This window comes from Aythya marila (genome assembly GCF_965140915.1).
Source record: "Aythya marila genome assembly, chromosome: 24".
Taxonomy (NCBI): domain Eukaryota; kingdom Metazoa; phylum Chordata; class Aves; order Anseriformes; family Anatidae; genus Aythya; species Aythya marila.
The window spans coordinates 1,074,129-1,101,025 of record NC_139065.1 but is presented as its reverse complement, the minus strand read 5'-3'; the positions used below and the strand labels follow the sequence as shown (position 1 = coordinate 1,101,025).

At 53.2% G+C, this 26,897-nt stretch overlaps 1 protein-coding gene across 1 annotated transcript in view; it reads left to right on the top strand.

The window, feature by feature from the left end:
- PLXNA2 (plexin A2) overlaps positions 1-26,897 on the top strand; it is a 147,996-nt gene that overhangs the window by 41,963 nt on the left and 79,136 nt on the right. The window contains exon 4 of the mRNA XM_082778346.1: positions 20,371-20,505. Coding sequence (XP_082634472.1) covers positions 20,371-20,505 — 135 coding nt within the window. The remainder of the gene's footprint in view (positions 1-20,370; positions 20,506-26,897) is intronic.

Here is a 26,897-nt window from a genome sequence, read left to right as displayed (position 1 = left end):
TTTATTGGCCCTCCCAGCTCGAAAGGTGCAGCTTTCTCCCCGAGCCCCCCAACAGCCCTACAACATCTTGGAAGAAAGATCAGGGCTTGACCAGCGCTACTTTGGTTTAAAATGCGTTCAGATCAAGGGGCTTCAGCTTTCCCAGAGCATAAAGGAACCTGTGCAAGCTCCTTTTGCGCCTCCTCTTGCCTTCTTCTGCTCAACGCTTTTGCTCAGATATCAGCAGGGATCTGTGCATTATTTATACTGCAGTAATACAGAGCAAATCCCTCCACCACTACTGTGCTATCAGCTCCCCGTACACAGCCCCAAAGAGAATATACTAGGATGGAAAATGAAGACAAATTTTATGTCCATTTTGCAGCTGGAAAAGGAGGACACGGTGATGTGCCCCTGGGCATGAAAAGAAGTTTGCTGGGGCTGGGTTAGAAGGTCGTATCCCTCCTCTCCTCTTCTGGCAGGCTGCTGTTGCCCAGAAGGCTCCTTCCTTTCCCTGGCAAGACCCTAACTTGTGGCTGAAACTTCAGGAAGGGCTTAAATATATCCCAAAATCCCCCCAGAGCGCCAAACCGATGTCAGCAGCAGCATCTTTCGGTCTGGACTGGAGCCAGTGGCGGCGTGGGCAAAGGCTTCGTGTCGCAATCCTCATCGCTCCACAGACCCCTGCCTGGCCCTGGCACGGGTTCTGCTGCTCGATGCTTCTGCAGCTCCCCCCCGAACGGTGCCGGCTCCAGCAACCTGCCTGCCTGCCCCCCGATGGCTGCATTTCATCTTCCGCACCATCTGGGCACGCTGGGCTCAGCTGGAGCTGAGCACATCTCGGAAGGGCTGGCAACCCTCCGCTCACCTCGGCAAGGACTGAGGTACTTTGGGGGTTTTGAGTTGCTTAGGGATGCTGCAGAGCTCACCCTAAAGCTGCAGGCCGAGCTGTTAATGTCAGGTAGCAGCAGCAGGTTGCTTGGGGCCACTTTTCAGTGTGAAAGAAACCCAAAACCCAGGGCAGTTGCTCTCGGAAATAATGTCGGTGCCTGTACCAAACAAGATTTGGGCTCAGATGTGCTGCTGGGAGAGGTGAAAGCCGCTGCTGGGTGTGGGTGAAGCTGGGCTGAGGCACAGGGGACGTCCTGGGGAGCTTCATTTCACCTGCCCCCGGTGCCCCCACTCTATTTTGGGGCAGTGTGGCCGCTCCCTACGAGGGACGTGCAGGACAGGCACTGGGCACCTCCTCCTCCTTGTCCCTGCTTCTTCCCCGTGTCCCCCTGCATCATGGGCACGTTGCCTCCCTGCCAAAGAGGTAATTGAAAAAATCCCAGGGACGTAAATAATTAAGGCTTGTTGTGGTGTATGGCGAGCGTTCTCCCAGGCCTCTTGTCAGAGCAGGTTAGTGCCCCCTGACTGATAGGCAGTCACGCTGATCGATGTCCCTAACTCAGGGACGTTTGCATTAAAGTGACAAAGCTGCTGTCATTTGGGCTGGGTTTACCTCTCCTTTTCCCACCCAGCCGTGGGATGTCCCCCGTCCCAGCGGGCTGGCTCTCAGTGGTGCCATGCAGCCTAAAAACTCCCTTAAAGATTCTTGAGGGTGGCAATGTTTGGGATGGCAAAAGCAAAACGAGGGCTGCATTATCTGCCTTGCCGTTAAGCAGGCTGTGGAAGCGAAGAAAATAGAATGGGATTTTCATTCTGTAATTCTAAGCAAAGAAACCATTTTCTGGATGAACTCTGCCAGGCCTGCGCTGCATCTGGGCTGTGCACAGCTGCTGCTGGAGGCTCTGCTCTGCCTGACCTCAGCGTTGCCTCCAGCACTGCTCCTCCGGCACAGGCCCCGAACCAGGCAATGAGCAAAGCATCTGCCCTCGATGAACAAAACGGCATCTGTGTCTGCGCCACGCGCACAGGGCACGGTGTGGGGCTGCAGCCCGGATCAATCGGAAAAGCTTTGCCCCTTCCGTGTGTAAAACACCCAGAGCAAATGCAGAGTGACAGGGAAAGGGTCACTGGCCTGGGTCGCCACTGAGGTGGTGAAGGAGATAATCAGACCCTCTTCCTTCCAGTTCAGTGCCTGCCAAAATCACCGGAGTGCCTTACAGAAGTGGCCGCCGAGTGAAGCTTGCCGAGGTGGAAGCGATGCAACGGCCTCGTGGAGGAGGCTGCCCTTCATTATCCAAGGCTCAGCTTCATTATCTGAGGCTGGCAGTGGAGAGGATGGAGCTGCCCAACTGCAGCACCCCCGGGTGCCCCTGCAGAGCCCAGCCCTGCCCTGCTCGCGGTGCTCTGCAGGTAGGAGCGTGCCCCACGTGCGCTGCCTGGCACCGCCTGTGAGGTGGCCGCACGCTCCTGGCAAAGTTTTCCTTGTCGGATGCTTTCGCAAAGTGTTTGCAGTCCCTCGGGGACCTAGGGGCATGTTGAAGCATAGCAGCCAGCTTGTATTAGCATTCTTATTAATAAAAGTAAATAGCATATCTGCTCCGTGTAGGCATTAGCAAAAACAGATGATGTCATTAGTCAAGACAGCGCCGCGCTGAACTAGGCACCACCAGCGCTGTTAGGAGGGGTGTTCTGGCTGCCAGTCTCACGGGGAACATGCTGATAGCGTGCTGCTGTTGGGTTCAACTCTTCCTTCCCAAACAGGGCTTCGCTTGCGATACCATCTTTGAAAAGGCTCCCTGCAGGGGATATTTTGACAGAAAGCGTGATAAAATGTAATACGGTGGATATCGTCCCGTTTGCGATTTATGAGGAATTTTGTAACCTAGGGGGATTAATTCTATATCATGTTACAGCACATAGTATAGATTCTCTCCTCTTGCTTGCTGTTTCGCTGCATACATAATGAGTGAGCCTTCTTATGATTTTTCTATTTTCTGAAAAATGTTGGGCTAGAGCTTCAGCTCATTGGGTTCCTGTCCACAATGCCTCCTTGTTCTGCCCTCGGATGATCTCAGGGGACCGCAGTTACCCAAAATAAAACCCTTTCTGTGGAAGCTGCGATCGCTTGGACAGCTTGGTTGCTCTTTGCAGGTGGGAAGCCACAAAAACCTCGCGGTTTCCCCCGTGGTGTGTTCCCAGGAGTGGGTGTCTGCTTGGAGCTCTCCCCACGAGCTGCCCACCAGAAGTGACTCAGCTGGAGCAATGAGCTGTGCTCCGAGCACGAGGGCTTGCCAAGGACTCTGGAAATGTGATTTCCAGCTCCCAGCCCCAGTGAGGGCTTCCTGCAGGAGCTCCAGCAGAGCCCATCCTTCTGGGAGTTCAGTTGGAGCAGTCGTGAGTCAGACTGTGTGCTTGAGCCTCTGCAGGGCTGCGACTTTCCCTTTCTTTCCTCTGGTCCCAGATCAGAAAACCAGGGTGGTGGTCTGGGGATGCTGGGGCATCCCTTGGTGAATTTTCCATCACAAAGCACTTTGTCTGGGCACACCAACAAAGGCCTTTGCAAAAGATGCTCTTTAATGGCAAGCAAACACAAGGATGGGGACGTTTTGCTCGGACAAACCCCGCCTGCTTGGCCAGGGCTGGATCCGTGGGACAGGTGAAGCTGGAGGGAGCTGTCACCGAGTGTCTCTTGCTCAAGTGCAGTTGTTTTTTTCCAGACACGAGCACTGTTCTCCTTGAAATCAGTTTCCAAAGCTCCCAGGGCAGCTCAGCACCACTTCTCTGCTCCTTCATGTCCTCTGTTGTCATTTGCAGCGGGGTGAAGTGGATGTGAATGGTGCGCGTGAATGCAAAATGCTGATCGAGGAGCTTTGAGATGCGTGGTGTTCAGAGGCACCCAGACAAGCTAGCAGCGACAATCAATGGGACTTGTATGTTTTTGAGAATCTCTCCTTGCTCACCGAGCACACGTGCAAATGATCAACAACTTGAGACAGGAGATTTGTTCCTTGCTACCTCTTTCTGTCAGCTGTTATTTGCCTTCCGTTGCCCTTCTGCACAATCCATAAGCCCTCCTCTTTTGCATGATTGTCTCAATTTGCATTTCCAGCAGATCCACTGACATTTGGCTGGACTCTGGGTGAAACACTCCTTGAAATTAGCCTGCATGTTGAGTTTGTTCTGGGAAGATAAGGAAAGTGGCAGGGGGGCCGGGGGGAATTATGCATGTGAAACTGCACTGTGAAATTAGCACCAACAGTCGTACTCTAGGCCAGCAATATTTCTCTGGGATTTGTTTTGGAAGTCGAATTTTCTACCATGGGCAATAGACTCGTCTCCCTCACCCCACTGGCTTTCAATCCCAGCACAAGCCCGGCTGAGGAAGCCAAAGGATAAATTGTCTGCTAGCTTAGTCTGAAGTTGCTCTGTAGTGCTGGCAATATGATACTGAAGAGGAATTTTAATTTCATGCTGTGTAAGAAGAGTGCATGCAACAGTAGCAGCCGTATGGATTTTCATATGAATAGCCGTACAGTATTCATAACAGGGTAGCAGTGTTGTCCCGCAGGTTTTCATTCTTCTCGTTTCTTTGCTGTTTTCACATTTCCCTTTGCTGTCCACCCGTTCTAGCACTTGCTGAAATGGAAAGTATGTCCTTGCCAGATGGATGTACAAAGTGACGAGCCTGCTTCTCAGTTATACTGCAGTTGGCTCCAGAGACCTTTTGTTGCTTTAATTTCTGTGCAATCCAAGTGCAAGTCTGTTTTGCTTGAGAGGGAACATTTTTTAGCCTTGTGCCCCTCTTGCTCAGCTATGCGGGTATCTAAGCCAGAGCAGTTTTCAGACAGTGGAGCCCATTAATGCCTCTCCGTCTCAAGGACACACTTAAATAACACGAATGGCATCCCTGCTGGGGGGATGTAGGGCACGGGATCACCCAGAGCTCCGGCAGAGGCTGCACAGCGCCAGGCACACGGTGCCGGCCTGGGTGTGTTTGATGGATTTCAGCCTTTCCACTTGGAGTGCTGGTGACCTCTTTAGTTCTCACCCAGAAGATGACTTCATCTCGGTGGCGAAGGATTTGGCTTTTAAAATCATGTCTTGAGAGCTGCTTTATAAGCTTTTTATTTTTTTTCTTCCCTTGAAGGCGGGGGGTTGTTATTTTACTTTACAGTTTTTTATTTATTTGGTAGGAAAGGAGACTGAAGTGGCTTTTCTTGAGATTGCTGATCTAATGCATTCACCACAGCCTGCTCTAATGCTATTCACCACATTTACTTAAATTTGCTTTAAGTAAACTTCTAATAACACCTGCGAGGTGCATCGCTTTGCCAGTTTTCATGCTAAACTGTTCATTAATGCGTCTGCACATCCCCGCATGTCCATCAAAACCAATCAGTTTTGCCAGTTAGGACAGGTGAATAAATCTGCCTGCCTGCAGACGCTGCTCTTTCCAATATTGCTCCTTGTAGGGGAAGGCATGTACCGGGGAAATCCTTTTCTCGGCTGCTGAAGAGCTGTGTACGTGCAACAGGAGACAAGCAGAGAAATGCGAGGGAATTGTCAATGCCGAGCTGGCCAGGACGCTGAGGTTAGCAAATGAGGCCGGAGGAAGAGTTTGCAGCAATGCAAATGATTCTCTCTCCTGTCCTCGTCTCATCTCTTTGACAGCTGCTGGCAGCTCGCTAAGCCGAAGCCCAGCAGCGCCGGTGCCGGCTCCTCGCGTTTCTTTGCCAGCCGGTGTGAAAGATGGAGAAACCCAGCAGCGTCACCAGCTGGACTCTGGATCATTTACAGTCCTGAGGGGTTTGTCAGGGCGCATCCTGCCACGGTGCCCCTTGCTCTGCTCCAGGAGGAGGTGGGAGATGCCCCCAGGAGATTTGGGACCCAGAGCCACACAGCTCCGGGCTGCCCCCGAGCAGCAGCACTGCTGCAGGCTGTGGGCAGCCAGGTTTGGTGGCTTCCTTCACGGCTGTGGGTCAGTGCAGCTGGGAAACACATCAAAGAGTTCAGCAGCAAAGCAGACGCATAATTAATAAAATACAGATTTTCATTCAGAATCATGGCCCGAAATCGCTGGCTGATGGAGGGAGAGCTGTCTGCTTAGTTCACTGAGCCTGCCAGTGACCCGTGAGGGACCTGCTGCCTGCTGCCACATCCCAGGCAGGGTCCCTTCAGGTGACACCACGGCAGCAGGAGCCCAGCCAGAGCCAGGCGAAATCCCGCTGCTGCTCTGGCAGCCTGGTTGGGAAGCAGTTAAGTTAGCAGAGGCTGCAACAAAGCTGCTTCAAGTGCAGGTTAAGAGGGAGGCTACAGCGACAAAGAAAGCATCCCTTCAGCACTTGTAGAGGCTTTGGGATGCTCTTGTAAATCAAAGCGTGCAGGTAGCCTCCAGGTGCGGGAGCGCAGGAACCACGGAGCGGTGTTAACGAGGCCACCGAGCATCCTCCCCGGCGCTTCCAGCACGGCGCAAACGGAGCTGGTGTGTTTTATCTCCCCAAGCCTCTAACTAATGACGGTGCAAGTTCTTCAGAAGGAAAAAAGGGACAGTCTGGGGAAAAGGGCCTTCTGGGCTGGCTCGTTCCCAAAGATGCAGGAGCGTATGAAGCTGCTTGTGTTGCTTCTCTGCTAATTGGAGTTGGCTGTAACTGATTTAGAAAGTGACGGCCTTAGGGAGATGAGATTGTTGTTTGTGTTTTTTGTTTGTGTTTGTCTGGGATTAAATACAGATGGAATTCAAAAAGAGAAAAGCTTGATTCAAGGAGGAAGCTTTGATGGAAATAAATTCATGCCAGGAAAAAGAGCGGAGAGATGCTGTGGCTCACCTGGCCTGGGTTTCTGTAGTGTTCCCACAAAAGCGCTAGGGGAAAAAAATGAAAGGGTAGACGGAAATAGAAAACAAAAAGATAAGTGGACCCTGAAGAAAGAAGTCATTGATAATGATACTGGAGTTTTTGAGGCTGCTTTAGAATAAACTTTCAAGGCGTAAATCCTCTCGAGAGCAGAATCCCTGGAGGTTGGCTCAACCTTTTGGTGAAGCCACGAACTACCGGGCTCCAGACCCAGTCTTCACTGTCCTCGGCAGGAACCGACTGCAAGAACGGATGGGGAAATACCAGGGGCATAGCAACAGCTAGGCCATGGGACTCCAGTGCCAACAAATCTTGAGTCTTGTGGTTTTAGGTCACTGAAAGATTTCTTTGCAGCTCGATGTTCAAATAACTTACCTTGCCAGAAACTTCAGCTTCTGTGGGTAGAGACACTGTCTGGAGACACTTCCACCATCCTCTGGCTCAGTGGTGGCTGAGAAGAGATCCCACATCTCTCTGGGAAGCAGCTTTGCTGTAGCTTTATCCCCTACGAGGAGGTAGCAGGAGATGCTGGCGATGTTGTGTGCCACCAGCTGCTGCCTCAGCCCCAGCACCCTAGAGAGCAGCCAGCCCCCGACGAGCCTCACGTAGCATTTCTCAGCAGCTAGCAGCTCTCCACGGGCCTCTAAAACGCCTCGCTGTGGGAAGGCACAGGGGTTTGAGAGGAGAATTTGTGTTGGATCTAAGGCAAAGAGACCGCAAACCAGTCGGCACATTCGCATGCCAGCGACACATGTGTGCTAGTGGGGTTTTTGGCAGGAAGGATTTCCCCAAAGCTGACTAAAAGCTGGAATAATTACTGAGAGACTGAAAAATGAAATACACCCACATGGCTGTGACCGCTTCAACCACAGTGTGAGAACTCGATATCCCGCCTGGAGTTCGTTCGAACAGAGCCTCCATCGAAGTGTGTGGCTTAGTGCAGAGCCTGTGGTCAGAAGGGGAAGGGCTGGGGGCATCCTCACCTCGGGTGGCTGGGGTCGTGACTCGGGACGTGTCCACAGTTCTTAGAGGATTCTTCCAAGTCAAGTAGCAAATTAGGGTGAGTAGAAAGATCTTGCTCATGGGATGCTAGTTAATTAAGGGGATTTAGTGCACTGTAATTGCAGGAGCTGCAGCTACACAGTGCGCTGTCTGCTCCTACCCATGACGAAGGGGAGGAAGGTGCGGGTGGCTTCGAGCTGTGCCCTGTGAGGGATGGTTGTGGGCTCCTGCGAGGTGTGGGCTCGCTGGCCAGGATGCAGCCAGGCCGAAAGGTGTTTGCTGGGCCTGCAGTGCTGCTCCCGTGGGCCAGCAGGGTGGCAGAGCACCAAGCGGTGCCATATCACTGCCGCTTGCCTACAGCCACGTTGAGGAGTTGCCATCCAGCCAGGAGGCTGCTCACAGCCCATAGTTCCTCTGCAGCCCTCTGCGTGTAGCGTGGTGCTGGTTTGGAGGGGGGGAGAGGGAGGAATTGGCTTACCAGGGCAATGCAAGCGAGCATCTGGGCTCGCTGTCCTTGGGGGCTTCTCTTTAAAAGGAGCTTTGAGTTGATAAATTTTCGCTTGTTTTTGTAGAAAGAAATCCCCCTGGCTTTGATACAAAGGAGCAGCTCTCTCTGCTCACTGCGGGTTTGTTTACAGCCCCGTCCGTGTGATGAGGGGGAGAGAGGAGCAGGCCGGGGAGCCCGCAGCCTGGAGCCCAAACATGGGCATCGCGAGGCGAAACCCCGCGCCTTTATCAGCCTTTGGCCTCTGGCAGAAGTAAGAGTTAGAGCTGCAAAAGCATATGTGTTTGGGTCTCGCCTGTCACGGCATGTAAACAACGATCCTGTAAGAATTCGGTCTCCAGAACAAAGCTGAAGCTGCGAAATGGTTCTCGGCCTCCTCCTTACAGAGAGCAGGCTGCTTATTTTGCACTCTGTGAGGCACCGAGGTTTGGCCTCTGCAGCGACGTTAACCAAAATTAGCAAATGAGAGATGGGCACCTGCTGTACTAAATCAACCAACCAAACCCACAAAACCTTCATAACGTAGCATAGAGTACAGATTGCAATCCCACTTAGAGAGACCCCAACAAGTACCTCACAGACATGGCTCTTTCAAATGCTGTGCTTCAGGGGACTGTCTGCATTAAGGCCGAAGGTGAAAGGCGTAACTAGGCCAGAACTGGAGCAGGCTGTAATTTCAATCACAGCCAGCTTTTAGAAAGGCAGCAGATATACCTCACAGTGGCTCAAGAGGTTCCGATCCTTTCCTTTCTGCTGGGGATGGACTGACGGGTTACACAAAGGTATTTTTGGCCATTTTATCATTTCTTTCCTGCCTTCCTGTTGGCACGTACCTCTGTGTTCTCCATTCCTCTCCCATCTGCTCAGACTCCATCAGGGTCTCAGCCGTGAGTGTCAGCTCCTGAGTTTAGGCACTTAAGGGTGAAATAGTCTTGGTAACTAGATGGCCATCATTAAGGCTGCGGAGGGGGAAGGGGAGCACTCCAAAACCAGCAGCTGGTGTGGTTCTTGGGGTCTGGTGTGCTTGTTCCATGGCCCGTCCTTGAGGGATGTGGCTGCTGGAAGGGCAGCCGTGGGGATATCGGGCCTGTTGCAGTCGTGAATCCACTTAGCACCGTTCAGGAAAGCAAACCTATAAGGACAGCAGAGGGGGTGTTGTCTCGGTGTTAAATTACTGAACCACACACAGTATTTGCCTAACCAGCTAGACCTGAACCGCTGTTCAAACAGCGCTTTTCTGCCTGACGTTGGCAATCAGGGAGCTAATTACACTGGATTAGGGTTTTTCTCTTAATTACATGAAAAATTTAGCACGGCTGATGTTCATGAGGCTGCAGGGGATTAAGGCGGAAGCCATGTGTTTATCTACAGGTCAATTATGGAAGCAAATGCAGTAATGCGGTGTAGCTTTGTCTCTCCCATCCGTGGACCCCAGCCTGAACCTATCTCATGATGCTGATTTTGGGCCACGGGCACGATAAGGGATTAGCCGTGCTGGCTGCCGCGTGCACAAAATCAGGCGCTGGGGCCCGGGGGAAGAGCTGCCGCGGTCCTTGCAGCGCGATGCCTCGCAGCCCCGGGACGGATCTGCTCCACCTCGCCTTGCAGAGGATGCTCAAGCAAAACCCTGCAGCCTGGCACCAGGCACAGGCTCTTCTGACCTTGCTGGAGTTGCTCTGTGGCTCGCTTCTGCAGTCTCAGCCTTCTAGCCGTGCCCTCCTCCCTCCCCCCAGTTTGGAGACATCTCATTTTGGCCGGATCGCCCCGTGTTGTGTTAGCACGGTGGTGTAGCTCCTGTGTTTGTGTGCCAGCAGCATCTGCTGGCTCCAGAGGAAGAGCTGTGGCATCAGCCGAAGTGACCCCGCGGTGTGCCACCAAAGAAGCTGTGAGCAGCAAGCTGCGTGGCCTCTGGCACAGGCACTCGCCTCTGTTGTGGTTTCTTGCTGTGAATGAGGGGGAGAGGGAAGCCCTGAGCCTCTCACCCACCTGTGCCTGGTTGCTGCTGCTGGGGCTGGAGCAGGCGTTGCTCCAGGCTGCTGCCCCACTCCCTGCTCACAACATGCTTCAGAGCTGCAAAGTGCTCAGGTAGAAGCTTGATTCCTGGGTACTGATTGCAGCCCTGTCCTCACTGAGCTCCAACCTGCTTCAGTCCTCTCCTTCAGCTCTGAATTTGGACGTTTGATGATCAGGTTGCTGGTCCACCCATCAGCCTCTTCCTTTACTTCTCCAGCCTGATTCACATCAGGGTGTTCTGTGCTGTCCTGGCTCAGCGGTGTGTGCCCGATAGCTGCACCATTTCTCCTGGGGCAGGAGTGGAAGGAGGAGATGTGTGCTCAGCCCCGCAATCTCCCCGCGGCGCTCAGGGTTCAGCAGTGTTACATCTGTTGCATATACAGATTATTCAGAGCCAGTTCATCTGCTTATCCGGTGTTCAGTTCAGAGATGCTTGGAAAGGGCATGTGCCCAAGGCTTAGTGAGCTACGGTGCAGAGATGGAAGAGAGATTTGCTTGTCCTTGATCTGCCCCAGAATAGCACCGGGGAAGCAGCTCAGGAGGGCAAAGCAGCCTTCCTCGGGGTGCACCACGCGTGCCAGGAACGTGAGCTTCCCTTCCTCAGCCCTCCGTCCCCTGATGGTCAGGAGATCTGAGCGTGAATAAGCAGACAGGAAAGCACCAGGAGAGATTCAGCCCTCATGCATTTATACTTGTCTGAACCCCACCAGGAAACGTGAACGCTTCCAGCTCGGGGCCCTGTATAAGCGAAAATCTTAGCGCAGTGCCAGCCCGGCTGCACATCGTGCGTGCTGCTCCTGAGTCCTTCTGGCCTGGGGCTTGGTCCAGCCCTGATACACCCAGCAATGAGCAGGACCTGCACGCAGGATGCCTGCCCCTCGTAGGGGGTCAATACGGGCGAGCCAAGCTGCTGCTGAGCGCAGGGACAGGGAGCGGAGCTGCCGGCGGGGCCGTGCCAGCTTGGCTGTGTCTGCCCTGTCCTTAAGTGACCCCCTTTGTGAGGCCGGTGCTTCGATAAAATTCAGGCTCAGCACAATCGGCATTGTCAGCCACAAAGCTGGCGAGGGTTTTTGACTCCTTTGTGCTCTGGCTCATTTCTTAACTAAAAATTACCTGCTGGCTCCCCGCAGCTCTCCCTGCCCGCTGGGCACTGCAGCAGCCGTAGCCCGTGGGTGTGATGCTGTCAGCAGCCGGTCGGTGCCTGGGACAGACGGCAGGCTGTGGGAGAGCCTCGTTTTCTGGGAATTAGGCTCAGGATCTGTGCCTGTAATTCTCTCACATCCGCTGACCGAACAAGGTTAGATCTGATCAGCAACGCATGGCTGGTTCGGCAGGCATAAATGAAGCCAAAAATATGCACGGCCGCCTCGTTCACCTGGTCCCTCCTGTCTGACCTCAAGCAGAAATTACCAGGCAGAATTTCTCCCTGAGATTGTAAAAGTGGTTTAAAATCTGAGGGGTTTGAAGCCAAAGGATGGCAAAATTCTTTTATTTCCTTCTAGGTTTTGGCCTTCAGCTGTGTGCAGTTTGGCTGGAGCTGCAGGGTTCCCTGGGTGGTGTTGTGCAGGAAGCCCGAGCCATTTGAAACATGTCACTTACACGATGTTTTTGAAGAGGAAAGGGAATAATATTTCCTGAGGAACTTCCTGGTTCCCACCTGATCAGCTGGAAACCCTGACGAGGGCAAAGCAGGGTTTCCACGTGACAACCTCAGACAGCCCTTTAGGTTTTTTTTTCCTCCTTGGGGAGAAGCACAGCTCCCTGCTGCTCGTTCAGAGCAACCTCCCCGTTAGACAATCTTGTCTAAGTGGCTTTTTATTCCATTTTACATGGCCACTCAAGGTCAGCAAACCAAACTAAGCACGACCAATCCCTTCAGCTGTGAAATTTACTGCTGTAGGAGGGCGATCCGTAGGAAGAGCCTGACACTGAGCAGCAGAGGATTATTCAGCTGGAAGGGCACAGGTGAGGGTGGGGATGGATAACACAGATACAGGGCTGTTTTGGGGACCTTGGGGAAGAGCTACAAATGGTACATGATAAGCAGTTCTGAGCAGGGCCCCCAGTACCTCTATTGCCCTAAATAATAGCAATAATATTATATCAATAATAATATATTCTATAACATTATATTATAGAATAAGAATAAACATATCAATAATAACCAATATATATTATAGCAATAATGATATATATTATAATAATTTCACCCTAAATAATAGTGGCTGTGCTTCCTCTCATTTTCTACTGGTTGTAGAAGACGTAGAGCAGCACAGCACCCCAGCCTGTCCTTCCCTTTTTGCCCCATTAACATGCAGAAATGCTCTTCCCATAGTGAAAATGAAGAAATGGGGACAAATGGTCTGGTGGGAGGTGGCTCCAATCAGGTCCCCATCAGGCGTGTGCTGATGGAGAGCCCGGCAAGGAGCAGAGAAAGCCACCGGGTGCTTGCCATGCCTGGGGGGTGGCAGGGCAGAGCCACCCCTGCCCGTCCCTGTCCCCACAGCCCCGGCTGCTGCTGGCAGGGTGCTGGATGCTGCCAGCACCGCCTGCAGGAGGATGCTCTGGTATAAGCCTCTGCCTGTTCCTGGAGCTGTCCTCCTCTCCGCTCTCCTGTGCTTTCATTTACTTTCCAGCTGTAGGGGAAGGAGCTGGATAAAAGCAGCAGAAAGGGGGAGAAGCAGGGGTAAGTCAAGGAAAGAATGGCAGAGTCTGAAGGAGCGCGTTGCAGAAAGGTGAGCGTGTGGTGCCTTGTGATGCAGTAACACCTACCTCGTTCCTCTCTCTCGGAGGCCAGTGCTCAGTCTCTTTGATGATTTCCTTGTTCAGTGCCAAAATGTAAAGCCTGCAAGCAGCAAAGTGCTGCTAACTCAGTGATTCCCATTTCCCAGAGCAGCACTGAGCCTTCTCTTTCAAAATAATACTGGAATGTAAAGGGAAAGGGTGCTTACTGCTGAACAAAAGAAAAGGGAAGTCATTGCACATTGTGGCTCTTTATTAGGGGACAAGGTAGAAGAGAATAGGTTTTGTAACATGCTGCAGACATGCCCCGAGCCGTCCTCCTTCCCTGGAGTAAATCCACAGGATGCTCTCAAGCATCTCCACTTTTAATGGGTTGTGCTTTGATGCTGGAGGAAAGTGCAAGACCAATGGCCCTGAGCCCCCAGCAATTGTCACTTTGCAACAAGTGCTCCAAAAAAGAGCACTGCTGCTCTGCAGCCTTCCCTGCCTGGGAGCCTGATCCCTGGGGCCCTCCGAGTTAATAGACTGCCTCTTGCTTTTCCCTGGGGCCTCGCTCTGCACAGGCTTTCTGGAATAGGAGAAAAAGGAATCTTTTGGGCCCTTCAATTCTCATTTTTCGTTGGTTCTTTTTTTTTTCATCCCCCTACAGTTGTCAGCTAGGCTAGGTGCAGCAGTCAGGAGGCGGTGGGGCCCGAGGAAGAGGCAGAGCTGCTGACTGCAAGCGCAGTCCAGAGGAAGACGAGCTACCCAGACAGCCTCCCCAAATTCCATTCTAATGAATCCATCCCCGGAAGAATACTACTTAATTAATTAGCAGCTCATTTGCATGAGGTGGCACGCTGTTAAAGTTCTGCTGCTGCAAGTGGGGCTGTGACAAGGTGTGAGCTGACAGCTTTTCAAATAAAAAGTCTTTTAGAGGAATGATCTTCCGAAGTGGCAGCTTTGTTCTAAACGAGCCTCTCATGCAGTAATAAATTAAAGACATGGGGGCTGCTGATTAGTCTCTGCATGGTGCCTCTGTAGCAGCCTCCCTGTTTTATCTCAGAGGATCAGCTCTCCAGAAGGGTGGAGGGAGCAGGAGGATGGAAGAAGGAAACAAGGGCTCAGTAGAGAGGGAGAGCAGCTTCAGTGGCAATCTCTCTTAGGCTTTGTGATGGCCCCAGGCATGATGTCTGAGCAGCAGCTTCAACCCAGCAGCCGCCTGCTTTTGCCTTCGGAAGTCATTAGAGGGGCAGGGAGGGGACTGCAGGGTATTTGGGGAAGGGGTGACCCCTCTTCCAAGCTCCTCTTTCCACCTGCGGGTGGGAAGGTCTGTGCTTGCTGTTCTCCCAGGACAGCTTTTTCTTTTGGTTTTGCCTTTAACATATCTTGCCTTCCCATTAGGTGGGTTCAGACTCTTTAAAACCATCAGACTGAAAGCTTTCGGGTCTCTAAACCTCATCTGCCTGTGCCAGATCTGGGCAGAAGGCTCGCAGCCTTCTTGTCGGGCTTGGGCGAGAAGAAAGCCTTGTTCCTGGGAGCAGCTCTCCACCCTAGTGCAACTCCAGCCCTGGAGCTGTGAGTTAATTTGTGCAGCTTCGTTATGGGGCTGGAGTTTCTGCACTGTGCTGTGTGTGTGGGTGCTCGTGCCACCTGCACGTCTCCTCCCCGCGGGGCAGCCTGGGGAGGCCGGGAGCGTTTCCCCGAGCTCCTCTCCAATTAGCCCGCTGGTTTCTCTGACTCGCTGTTTCCCCGGGGAGCTGCCGCTTCCCAGGTAGTGGCTTTGAACACTTAGCTCACATTTCCAAAGCCGAAGAGTTGTGAAACACATGTGGGTGTAAAAGACACATGCACGGAGACATTTCTGACATGAGTATGGAAAGCGCCGAAACCTCAGATCTATAAATAATTTGGGTCATGAAGTCTGATCAGAAAAAGCTCAGGATGGAGCCCCCCCTGCCTTCACAGCGCTGTGCTGTGCCGACACCTCATTACCTCCTCTCCCCACTTACCAGATGAGCTTCCCAGCTCTCCCACTCCCCTCTCCCCCATCCCTTCCCAAGGCACAAACAGGCACCGCTTGCAGGCAGGGACCAAGGGCTCCTGTGGACACCACTGGGAGCTGCAGGGCGGGATGGGGCAGAGGTCCTCTCACACCTGGAGCTGCCCCCAAGTACAAAACATGCTCATGTGATGCCACCGGGCTGCTGGATAGCACTGGTTTGTTCCCTTGGGGCACAGGACCCAACCTCTTCGCTGTCCCTCCAGTAACTACAGCTGCCCTGGGCTGGGGCACTGCCTGGGGCTCTGTAAGAAAGGTCTTTTTTCATGTCAATTTAAGGAATGGTCATGGTACCGGTGGGCAGTACTCAAAAAAAAATTATTTTGGTTGCAATGCCCCTGCAAAGCCTGTGCACAGCCAGGGCTCGCCGTGCAGAGCTCCCCTGGTGATCCTGAGGAGTTGTATAAGGGCACCCCAATGGCAATTAATGAGTGTAATTAATGTTTAGTCAGTGTAACTCTGGAGAGGATGAGTTTTCTGCTCCCAGGGAGACGAGATCGTTTTGGTCCTGGGGAGCTGTTTTGGGACAAACCACGCAGCCTGGCAGCGCCGTGACTTTGTGGAGTGAACCCGTCTGCCAAGGCTTCCCAGCACTGTCTGTGGGGTAAAAATAAAGGTGATGCCCACCAAGACAGATGCCTTCTGTCCTAATCTGGGAAAAATGCATAAAGAAAATGTGACAGGAGAGAAAGAGACTGGGATGTGAGAGGGCCTCCAGGTAATGAAGTTAATTGGATATGCTGATTTAACTGGAACGTGCATGTAAGGGCTGTCATTAACTTCCTCACGGACATACCCGTGATTTAAGGAAAGATACTTAATGGGATTACTATTTCACTTTAATTTCAAGGGGGAGACTTCCCAAGTGGAGAGCAGGGAGCTAAATCACGCTGCTGCTGTTCCTGCGAGCAGGAGGTGCGTGCGGGGCAGGTCGGCTCCTCGGCGCTGGGTTTCTCCTCCAGTAGATGGGAACATGGTGGGGGTGCCCAGGACCCCCCCACACCTGCAATAGCAGATTCGGATCCCAAATCCACCATGGCCTCACCATTCCATGCCCAACAAATCGCTCAGCTTCCCTCTGGTTTATTAATGACCTGCAAATGGCTCCGACCCAGCTCCCCGGAGCATCCCACCGCTACCTGATGTCAGCGGTGCTCAGGGGGAATTCAAGAGGTACTTTACGCACAGAAGAATTTCACAGAGGGCCTGAAGGGCTCTTGGAAGCTTCTTGTCTAGAGATTTGCAATTTCTGTTCCGTGTTCTCCCCTCCTGGAGACTGCTGTGCTTTTTTCTCAGTGGGTGTCAGAGGCAGACGATGCAGGACCAGCAAGGCGCGGGCAGCAGCATGGGCTGCGTGTGGTGTGATGCTGCTGCGGGGAAATGTGTACAGGGGGGAGAGCGAAAGGGGCTGATCAGCCTCTGCATCTCGCCTCCTGTTCGGTTTGATGTGCTCATGGAATAGCCTAGTTTAATTAAATTGGATTAGTAAATGTAAATCCCTTCTGCAAAGATTATTTGGTGGAGGCGCGCACAGAAAATCTGGACTGATATTTATTTATCTTGTGCTGTCTTTGGGGAGCTTTTGCTCTCCCGAGTCTCTCGCTTGTGGAAACTTCCTTTAGTGCCAGGTCGAGGCAGGAAAAACCCCACAGAACCAGGGACAGAAGGAGGAAGGTGAAGGCTGTCCAAGCTGTGCTGTGCTCCAGCCTGCCTCAGAAGCCTGCTGCCAGTGACAGTCTTTCTGCTAAATTTCCAGCACTGAAGCAAGAAATCCATCCTAGAGCTTTATGGGGAGCTTTAATGGGAAATGCCCAAGAGCTGAAACGTGCAGGCTTAAACGGCAAAAAATGTGGCAATTCTGCAGAGATGCACCTCGGTAGCGAGGGCTGTTGCTGTTGCCTCCAGTTTCTATTTCAGGCAGGAGATGCAGCAACGCTCCAGTGCGCATCCCCGGCGCCGACAGAGCTCTACTAGAAACGTCCATTTTACACAAACACAACGCTATTTGATGGTGTTCGCCCTGGAGGGCGAGAAATCCTAGCACGAAAGGAGCAGTCTGAAGGCTGCAGGGTTGGCTGGGCTTCTCGCTTTGTCACCGTTCGGTACAAAAAGGCGAAGGGAAGCACGTGCAGCCGGCACCTGGTGCTGCGTGGTGAGGGGCAGCATCTCGGGTGCCCACCCAGCACGTTTGGTGAGGTTCCCCCAGGGCAGCAGCACTGCAGGGCTTTGGGATCCGCTCCCCGTCGGGTGCCTGTGTCCGTGGGGACGTCCTGAGGCTCGGGGAGGTGACGGGTGACCTTGCATCTGGGCTGGGGAATCAGTCCCTGCAGGCATGGACTTATCGAGCTGTTTTTCTGGCACCGAGCGTTTCATCACGAGAGCCACCCTCATTGAAACACTAATAATGAAAGCAGACAGGTAATTTAATCATGGAAAGTTCCTACAAAGAGATTCAATGTCTTCTAATGGCAGCCTGCTGGGAGGACCTGGAACGGAATCCAAATGTTTTCTAGTTCTGGTGCAGGCCGGGCGAAATAAAGATCCAAAACTTCAGCACAAGGCACACGCTGGAGCTCCATGTCACAGCCTTGAACGGCTCGTACCCTTATCACCGGGGGTGCTCCCCTGCTACAGATCCACGGCACAATGTGGTATTTTGCTAATCTCCTAAGATAATGCAGAGCTTATGCGTGCTGCCTGTATTGTGGGGGTATCAAAGGCTGACATCTGTGTGATGCTGTGGAAGGACGGTGGGTTCCTGAACTGGAACGCGCTCTGCCTCGGCACGTGGGGTGTTTTTTTTTGCACAGCTCAGCCTGCACTGCTGCCCTGCCGCAGGGCAGGGGTCGAGCAGCTGGGAGAGGCTGGGTGGGCACTGCCACCCCACACAGCCAGAGGTGGGAAGGCTCTCCCAGAGCCCCAAACCCTTAAAAAAGATCATCTTTTGGGTCTGTCTCGAGCTTTGCCCCTCGTCTTCCCGGTGTCCGTGGCACCGTGTTTGGATGCGCTCCTGCCTGACGCTGGAAGCACACCTGTGAGCTGGGCAGGGGAATCATTTCTCTCTCCAAACGTCAACAAGAAGCTTCCTGCTGCGGAGATGATCCCTTTCTTCTTCCTCGCTCGCAGGAATCATCATTCTTCCCGTCTGACTTCATCATCTGTTGGCATGGAAACCGAGCCCTCAGGAAGCCAGGCAGTGGAGCACCCGGGCATCAGCGGGCGCATCTCATCCCCGTCTCACCGGGCACGGGGCTGGGGGCACAGGGGAGACACCGGGCTCACAGCCCCATGCAGAGCACCAGAGCCCCCGTGGCCACCAGGACGTGCTGTAGCAGGGTCAGCTGTGGGTGCCAGGCTATGGGAAGGGGCATCCTGCACCCAGCCGGGCTCCCCGCATGGGGCCAGCTCACCTGGACATCCTCCTGCCTCCAGCCCAAAGCCTCAATTCCCAGTTGGAATTGGCCTGCACGAGGCTTGTCCGGTGGTATCTCTCTTTATTAGCCCTGTCTGACCTCATTACTAGGAAGAAGCTCAATTTAACGAGCTGCCGGTGCCCCCGAGGGGACTGTGGAAAACAGTTGTTTTTTTACAAAGGCTGCTGATCCTTCGTGTCCGGCATTTCCATTCCTGTCTGGCAATAACCAGGGGGTTGCGTGGCAGCAGCTGTGTCCCTGACAGCTTGTCCCTGCTGCTCATTCCTCGGCTGACTTCGTGGTGTCCCCACGCCCTCAGCACGGGCAGGTGTGGGACTGCGAGGTGTCCGACTGGCACAGGTGTAACTAAAGCAGGATCTGACCCTGTTTGCATTTTCCCATCTGAAATTTCAGGGCTTTTGAGGAAGTCTTGGGCTGACGTCTTAACCCTGCCGGAGGCTCCCTGGATCTGGCCGTGGGTGTCAAGCCAGACCTCCTGTTACTCTTCTTGTGTGCCACAAAAAAATCAGATTGGAAGGTAATGAGGAAGGAGAGAAATCCAGAAAAGAACTGCATCTGCGTACCCAGCACGTCTGTGCATGGCAGGAGGCGGCGGGGCTCTTTCTAGAGGAGGATTTGTTTGGAGGAGGGTGCAGAGGATGTGTGTGAGGATGCCCTTGTGTCTCCTGCTGGGCTGGCACATTTCTCAGGTAAACCTAAAGACGCTTAACAGCCAGATCTCTTCTGTTAAGGGGATGTGAACCAGAAAGAAAACCAGATATCCCTCCCTGCTGCTCTGCCCTGCCTCTGCTGAAGGCTCTGACTTATCCAAAGCCGCTTCCTCGCGCCTCTGCCTCCGTGCAGCAGCCAGGCACGAGTAAACCGAGAGCACGAGGGGACCCGGCACAGCAGCCTGGAGCAAAGCTTCAGCAGGTGGCACCTCTGGGACGGAGGCTGTTTGGGGACTGGGGGTCCCCAGCGTGTCCCCCCCGCAGCGTGGGGCCACCGGTGGCTGCACCCACCGGGGCACACGGCTGCTCGCGCCTCTCCCTGCGGCGTGCGCAGCGATGTAGACACCGTGTTGCAATCAAATGGCTCTTCAAATATGCAAATCCTGGTAGGAAAGACAATGTAAATTGTTTGTTTATCCTCCTCCCTTCCCCTCGCACGGCTCCCCAGGCCATGAATTATTAACTTTTGGAAGAGATGGCACGATCTCAGCAGCAGCCGCTCAGCGCTGGGATTTGTCGCAGCTCGGGCTGTTTTCCTGCAGGAGCAGGGAGCTGTGTTTCCATGGGGTGGTTTGGTACTCAGAGCCCGTCGGAGTGAGCGAGCCATATGGCTGCTGTGATAGCTCCCTGCTCGCTCAGCACTGAGGCTGGGCTGCTTGCTCCTCGCCGAGTCCTGCATGCTTGGAAGGAGCAGGATGGCAGCAGCAGCAGCTACCAGGCGTTAAGAGATGGGGTTTGAGGAAGCTCCTGTGGCAGCCAGAGGCAGTGGTGGTTGTCTGAGTGTCATTCCTGGTGCGTATGGAGAAAAAAGAAACCACCTATGTGGTAATTTGGCCCAGTTGTGCTGCCTGTGGAGTCCTGCAGTCGTTTGGTTTGGGGAGGGCATAAAAAGCTTGCTTTGCAGTCACTGTTGCTCTTGGATGCCCGTGATCAGTCATGGCATGAGGACAGCCTGTAAGCTCACCTCATGGCAGAAATATTTATCCTTCCTTTTCAGGGGCTGGGGAAATGACAGGAACCTCTCCTTTAGCTCCTGTGCGTGCTGCCTGCCAGCTCTTTGCTCTGTCTCCAGGTCGCAAGCTGAGATTTGGAATGAGCTCCCTCTCCTTACCTCATCCTCTTCCCTTCACCCTCCACCCCCAAAACAAAATCTGCATTTGGCCGCCGTGAAATCACCTGTAATCATTTGTGCTTCTTCCAGATCCGAGCAGATGGTCCTCCCCACGGTGGAATTCAGTACGAGATGGTGACAGTGTTCAAGGACGGGAGCCCAGTGCTGCGAGACATGGCCTTCTCCGTCGACCACAAGTACCTCTACGTCATGTCGGAGCGGCAGGTAGGGCGCCGGCTTCCTTCCACGTGGCATGGGCTGCTGGTGCTGCTGGAGCAGGGCACGGGGTTGGCATGGGTGACGTGGTAGCAGCAGCTCTTTTAGCTGCCTCTGACCAAAGGTTTTCACATGTGCATGGAGGGACAGAGCTGTCCCGGTTTGTTGTGGTCTGCAAGTATTGGGAACTGGGCTGGGCTGGGCTGCTGCGAGGGGAATGTGCTTTGGGGATCGGACCTGTTGCTGGCTGCTTGATGAGCTCCTGAGCTGCTGGCGTTACTGGTGCACTCCCTGCAGCGAGTGGTGTGGGTTGGTGCAGCTTTGTCTGAGCATCCTTTATGGTGGCTTTATTTTTTATTTACTGGTGCGCTCGAAATGTTTGTGGGTGAGCGACGCCAGGCGGAGGTGGGACCCAGCGTGGTGTGGGCAGGAGCTGTGCAAGCAATGTCTGCAGTAAGGGAGTTGGTTTTTTCCTATGTTACACCATGATGTTATGAGGAAAATGTCATTAGTGTTTGCACAGCGTGTGAGATAGAGGTGGCGTGAGTCTGTTCGCATGTTCAGCGCGACCATCCACATGCATCAATCCTGACCGGCTGAATTCTGCAAGACAGAGGCAGCTTCTTGTTCCCAAAAGGGGATTTCTGTGGAGAAACCCACACAAACTCTTGCTGGGGATTGTCAACGCCGTTAGGTTAAGACAAGAAGCGACCCCCCTGAGATTCCCATGGGAGGAGGCTGCAGCTGGGTGGCTGTGCTGGTGTCTCTGGGCCTCGTCCCCGCAGCCCCTCCTCTGAGCTTGTTTATGAGCAGGATAAACTGCTGCTCCGCAGAGAGGGACCAGGCTGCGGAAAGCAAAACCAAAATGATTATGATGGAAATTTATGGCCAGCAGTGCACGGGAGCCTGCTGCTGAGGGAGCCGGCCCAATGTAAATAACGCGGGGCCTCAGCTGCAGCAGATCTGGGGTCTTCTGGTTTCTTCTCCGAGACAGGCAAACGTGAGGAGTCCCGAGCACTGAGCCAGACTTTTGGGTTCACTGGCTGCTGAGCGTTTTATTGGCCATTACTCACAGCTGTGTAATTCAGATTAATGGGGCTGGTGCCTTGTGGGTGGTGGAGACAGAGAAGGGTGACATCCGAAGCTGTCTGGATGCCGTTAAAGCGTTGTGGTGGGTTAACCCCCTGGCCACTGGGAGCTTCCTCAGCTGCTGGTGGGTAGCACACAGATACCTGTGCTCCCTCATCCTGCCCCGAGGGGGATGTGAGGGGAGGCAGCAGTGGGAAGAGCTCTGGGACCTGCTGGTGGAGGCAGGGAGCAAGCAGGGGCCTTGCTGCTCCTCCAAAGCTAGCAAAGCTGTTTTACCAACCTGTAGCAAAGCAGAACAAAAAGGCAAATATTTTCTTTGGCTATAAAGTGACTTAAAGCCAGGGAATGAGCACTTCAGAAGAGTGCAGAATCTTCTCCCTGCTAAAAGACTGAACTGGGTGAATTCCTGTGGTTACAGAAGACATAATAGGCTTGTTATTAGCAGCCCAGTGATAGAAGCTGCCACAAACAGGCACACATTTAGGATCCCACCCCAGCTTGAGCTTGGATTAGGTGGTGAAAACGAGGATCTCTGCAAACTTTGAAATCAAGACTTGATTAAGACATTAACGTGGTCGTTTTCTCCAGGAGCCACGTACTCCTGGTGCTCGTACCAGGGAGGAGGCGATCCAACACGCATCCGAAACAGTTCCTGAGGAAAATCCAGCGGGAGCACCTCCAGCTCATCTTTTATGAGGCGTGAGAATCTTAATATTCACCAAAGTGCTAATTTGTGTAATTGTTAAACAAAAAGATGTGAAGAGAGTTAGCAAAGAAGAGAATACTCCTGGAACACCAGTTCCACCTCAAGCCACGGCCCTGGCATGGCTGTGCCCGGGGTGAGGCTCCTGGCACGGGGCTGGTGCTCTCGGTCCCCAGCCCTTTGCCCTCGTGGAGCTGTGAGCTTTGCCTCCAGAAACCCCAGCACGCTGTTACATATGGATTTTGTCAGCTCCCGTGACCCTCACCGCCCTACTCCCGGCAATGTGATTGTTCAGCAAAATAGAGGGGGGAATGTATTTTTTTTTCCTAAGTGCTACGTGGTAAAGGAGCGCGGTGACTGAAAAGGGGTCAGCCCCGAGAAAAGGAGACAGGTCCGCCGGATTGTGAGATCTGAGGCTGTAAAGAGTGGGAAGTGCCCGTAGAAGGACTGAAAATACACAGCAAAAATGTCTTGTGGAGGCTTGAAATCTGGAATAAAATGAAATTCTGCCACAGCAGAATGACACGCAGAGCAGCTGTTCGTAGCGCTGCGGCGCATTCCCGTGGTGGGGGAGGATTGTCCAGAGCCTGTCGTTTTGAGTATCTGCTGGGAAAGAAATAGGATATATGCCTGGGGCAAAACATATCTTTAACAAACTGTATATTTTTGTGAGATTCAGCAAGGCAACGTGCTCCCCTCAGTAGCGGGTCCCGAGCTCTGTGTGTCTGTGGGGTGTTTGGCAGCAGGGATGTGATGCTCTGTGTGGACAGCGATTGTGCACGGGCACACAACGGGCTGTGATGTGCAGGCAGATGCTTCCCAGCACAAAGCATACGTGTCATTTCTGTATCACGCCCGTCTTCCTTCCATGCTAGCACCAGCTAGGATCAGCTTTGTGCTGGGGAAAGCGGTTGCTTTATCCTAAAATCTGGAGCTCTGGTTGTGTGCTCAGTCCTGCCACACTCCCCCTGGCTCCTGTCCCAGCCCTGTCTGTGCTTCTCTCCAATTTATCCGCAGTCCTTTTGAGCTCTCCATGAGCCTTTCATGTTTCATTGCCAACTTCTTCCAAAGCAGAATATTTGACATTTGATTTCACTCCCACAAAGCACAGAAGCAACAGTTGCACAGCCCAGTCCGGGGGAGAGGAGGATAAAGAAACTTTGCTTCCAGCCACTTATTCCGAGTCCTTTAACCACATGATTTAAGAGTGCTCATTAGGAGCTTTTACAGGCTCTCTTCCCACTGCACCTGGCTTCCAATAGCTCTTGTGGCAAAAGAAATGCGATTCTGACCCTGGCTATTTAAAACAGAAATCCATTTCTCGGCATTGCTCTAGCAGGCAAACACCATTTCTGCCCACAAGCTGCGCGAGGCTCGAACAGGGCGAGGTGCTGCTGGGTGGGAGATGTGTGGCATTAGCATGGCTCTGGGGGTGCTGGGACTGGAATAGGATCGGCAGCTGCTGGGAGGCACTGGGAGGTGTTGGGGGTGCTGTGTGGTGTCCCTGGGGTGCAGCAGCCGTGGGTGCTGTGGGGAGCCCCCGGGTTAAAAATGTTCTCATTTCGGTGCCGCAGAGCCCACCCCAACCACCCCTGCCTGGGCAGAAAAACCTCTCAGTTTCCTTGCTTTCTGAGAAATACTGCTTGTGTTCAGACAAAGCGGCTCTGTAATTCAGTCCCGAAGCATTCATTGTCAGTGCGTGAGGAAGGCGGTGGGGATTTTTAATGTAGGAAATCTCAGCCCACTTCAATTAAATAAGGTCCGCAGGACAAGTGCAATTTTAAGACTCGGAGGCTGCAGCCCCTTTTCACTCCATCTCTGCCGTCTGCACAAGTTCAAGCTGTCGCAGCGCTGGTTTCATGTGCAGGAGGTTTGGTTTCGCTCCCACGTACACCTTCAGCAGTCGCGAGTTAACCCTGTTGGAAGCGGTGGGCCCACTTCAGCACACGGATTATATAAGCGACAGAGGAACCGGGGCCAAAGATTTTTGCAGCTCTTGATAGAAGAGCGAATTTTGTTATTTTTAATCTGGGAGCGAGCGGAGGCTCAATCAAAAGCACGGCAGGCATCGGGGCAGGAATTGCCGTCTCCAGAAGATTTCACCACCTAATCAAGGGCTATAAACACGAAATATAAAACCGTGGGATAAAAATACCGCAGGACTTGCTGGAAGGAGTGTCTCTGCGCCAGTAGAGAGGAGTGTGGCCAGGCCAGGTCTCTCCCCTTCCTGAATTCAGAGCTGCAGATGCTGACCGTGGGCTCTCCTGGCAGCTGAGCTGCCCGGCTCTGGGTGCAGGACCCGGTGGAGGTGTTCCCAGGTGCCTTCAGATGTGGGGGAGCCACCCCTGGGGGCCGTCACTGCTTTTTTCCTACCTGCAGACATGCCTGCACTACAACATGTTTTTCCTTCTTCATTTTCCAGCACCTTTTCTTTTTTTATTTTTTATTATTTTTTTCCCAGCTAATGTAATGCTCTCTAACTTGTTTGTTCTCATCACGTAAATCCCTTTGATAAGGCTCTGAGGTCACGGGATGCATCTCTGTTCCCCGCCGGGTGAAGCAGCACCTCCCTAATTAGGCACGTGGCCGCAGCATTGCAAATGCAAAACGCATCTTCTGTAAGCAGCCCCCAAAATCCTTGTGAGTTTCATCACCTCCGAAGCATGGCTCTGAGCTCATCTGCAGCTACTTCAGCGATTAATTCTGCCACGGGGGGATGATTTCATTCCGCTTTTACACGCTAGGTAACAGAGCAGCATCCTGCTCCGTGACTGGGAACCTCACCGCTCCCATGGTAGAGATAATAGGAGCTAATCACCCACTGAAATGCAGGTAAAGTCAATTAGCAGAGCAGCCTGAGAGATGCAGGAGCATCCACCCATCCATCCATCCACCTATCCATCCGTCCACCCATCCTTGGCTCCCCAGTGGATGCAGTTGGGCATCGGGCACCCCACGATCTCCGTGCCCGAGGGCTGCCCCTCATCTGCCCGGCCCCAGCAGCGCTGCCCTCGGGCTCTGCTTTTTGGGGACAGACAAGGAGGATTTGGGCTGACTTTCTGTTGATTTCGAGCAAGAACCCGGGTGATTCCTCCTGGCTGCTGTGATGCCGATACTCCTGTTGGGTGCTGTGCAGAGCCCCTGGGGCAGAGAGCTGTGAGCAGAGCGGTGCTTCTGCCTCTCGCTCGGTGAGACATGGCAAAGATTAATGCTGGCCCCTAAAGATTCCCCTCATGCCATGGCAAGAAGGGCGAGCATCGTGGTCCTTGCTGCTGCTGGCCCTGAGGAGCATCACGGAGGGGTTTGCAGCACCTGCTCGTGCCTCGCTGTCCTAAAACACAGGAGTTGATGCAGGCTTCTTGCCACTTGCCTCCCTGTGCTCAGTTAGCAGTAATTAAGCAATTCAGGTAAAAACGTGTCTGCGGTCATTAACCATACCCACGGCAAGAAGGATGCTCTAATTAATGGCAGTTGACCCCAAAGCCCCAGCCCAGGCAGGTGGGGCAGTGTGCTGCCTCCGTTCCCTGCCCTGCTGGCAGCCTGCCGTGCCGACAGCTCTGACATTGGTGCCTGGCCCCAGAAATACCCTGGAGCCCTCTGAGGTTTATGTGCAAGCACCAAACGCCCAGGATTTCAAGGGTGCAGAGGTCTTTGGAGTAACAGATGCTTGGAAGGTAAGCCTTCCCGAAAGATGCAGTAAAAAAACACCCCAATGTAAAAATTCACCATTGGGGTCAGTGGGTTTGGTTTTGTAAATGAGATGTGTTTCAGACACTGCTCACGTCATTGTGCCTTTCAAGTGCTTGCTAGGTTTGCTCTCAGGATTAGTTTGTGTTGTTTTTGCTTTGTATTAGTCTATTTTTTCCCCTGCCAGTCACAGCCACAGGGTTCCCATGTATTTGCTTCCCTTTCCAATTCCTCCTAATCCGCAGCCCTATTGTTTAATTTTCAGACAGGCAACCCCAGTCCTGAAATACTTCCAGAACTTCCCTGCGTGCACGTACGCAGCCACAGAAACACCAGTCCTCCTCCTCAGAGCCCCAGTGCATCAGGCATTTGTAAGGGGACAAATGGGGTGAGGAACAACCCCGTCAATTGCCTTGCTGTGCCTTTGGTTTCTGCACATCCCCGTGGCTTTGTGGTGTGGGACAGGCAGGTGACCAACAGGTGAATGTCAAACCTTCCCATCTGAAAAGCAAGCTGGGATTTCTGGTGCATCTCTGTGCGTGGTGGTGATGTTTGTGGACCAGACTGAGCAATTCATGGGCTGTGCTGAGCTGTTGGATTTCTTTTTTTGCCCCCTTTTGGACTCGGGTGACTTCAGCAGGGCCAGATTCTGGCAAGGGCTCTGCAGGGCACGGTCAGACCTGCTCGGGACTGCTCCGGCCACTGCAAGTGGGGACCCTGGCGGTGCCTGGTGCTCTTTGGACTTGTGTCTTCTTCAGCAGGCTGCTGAATCTGCGTGTTTGGACAGGCAGACGCGGGTCTCCTTAACAGGAGTAATGAGAGAAGGGAGAGAATTGCGTTCCCGAGACAGAAAATCACTAGAAGGAGAAATCCATAATTTCTGCCCATTTCAGAAAGTGCTCGGCTATGAAATTTACCAGTA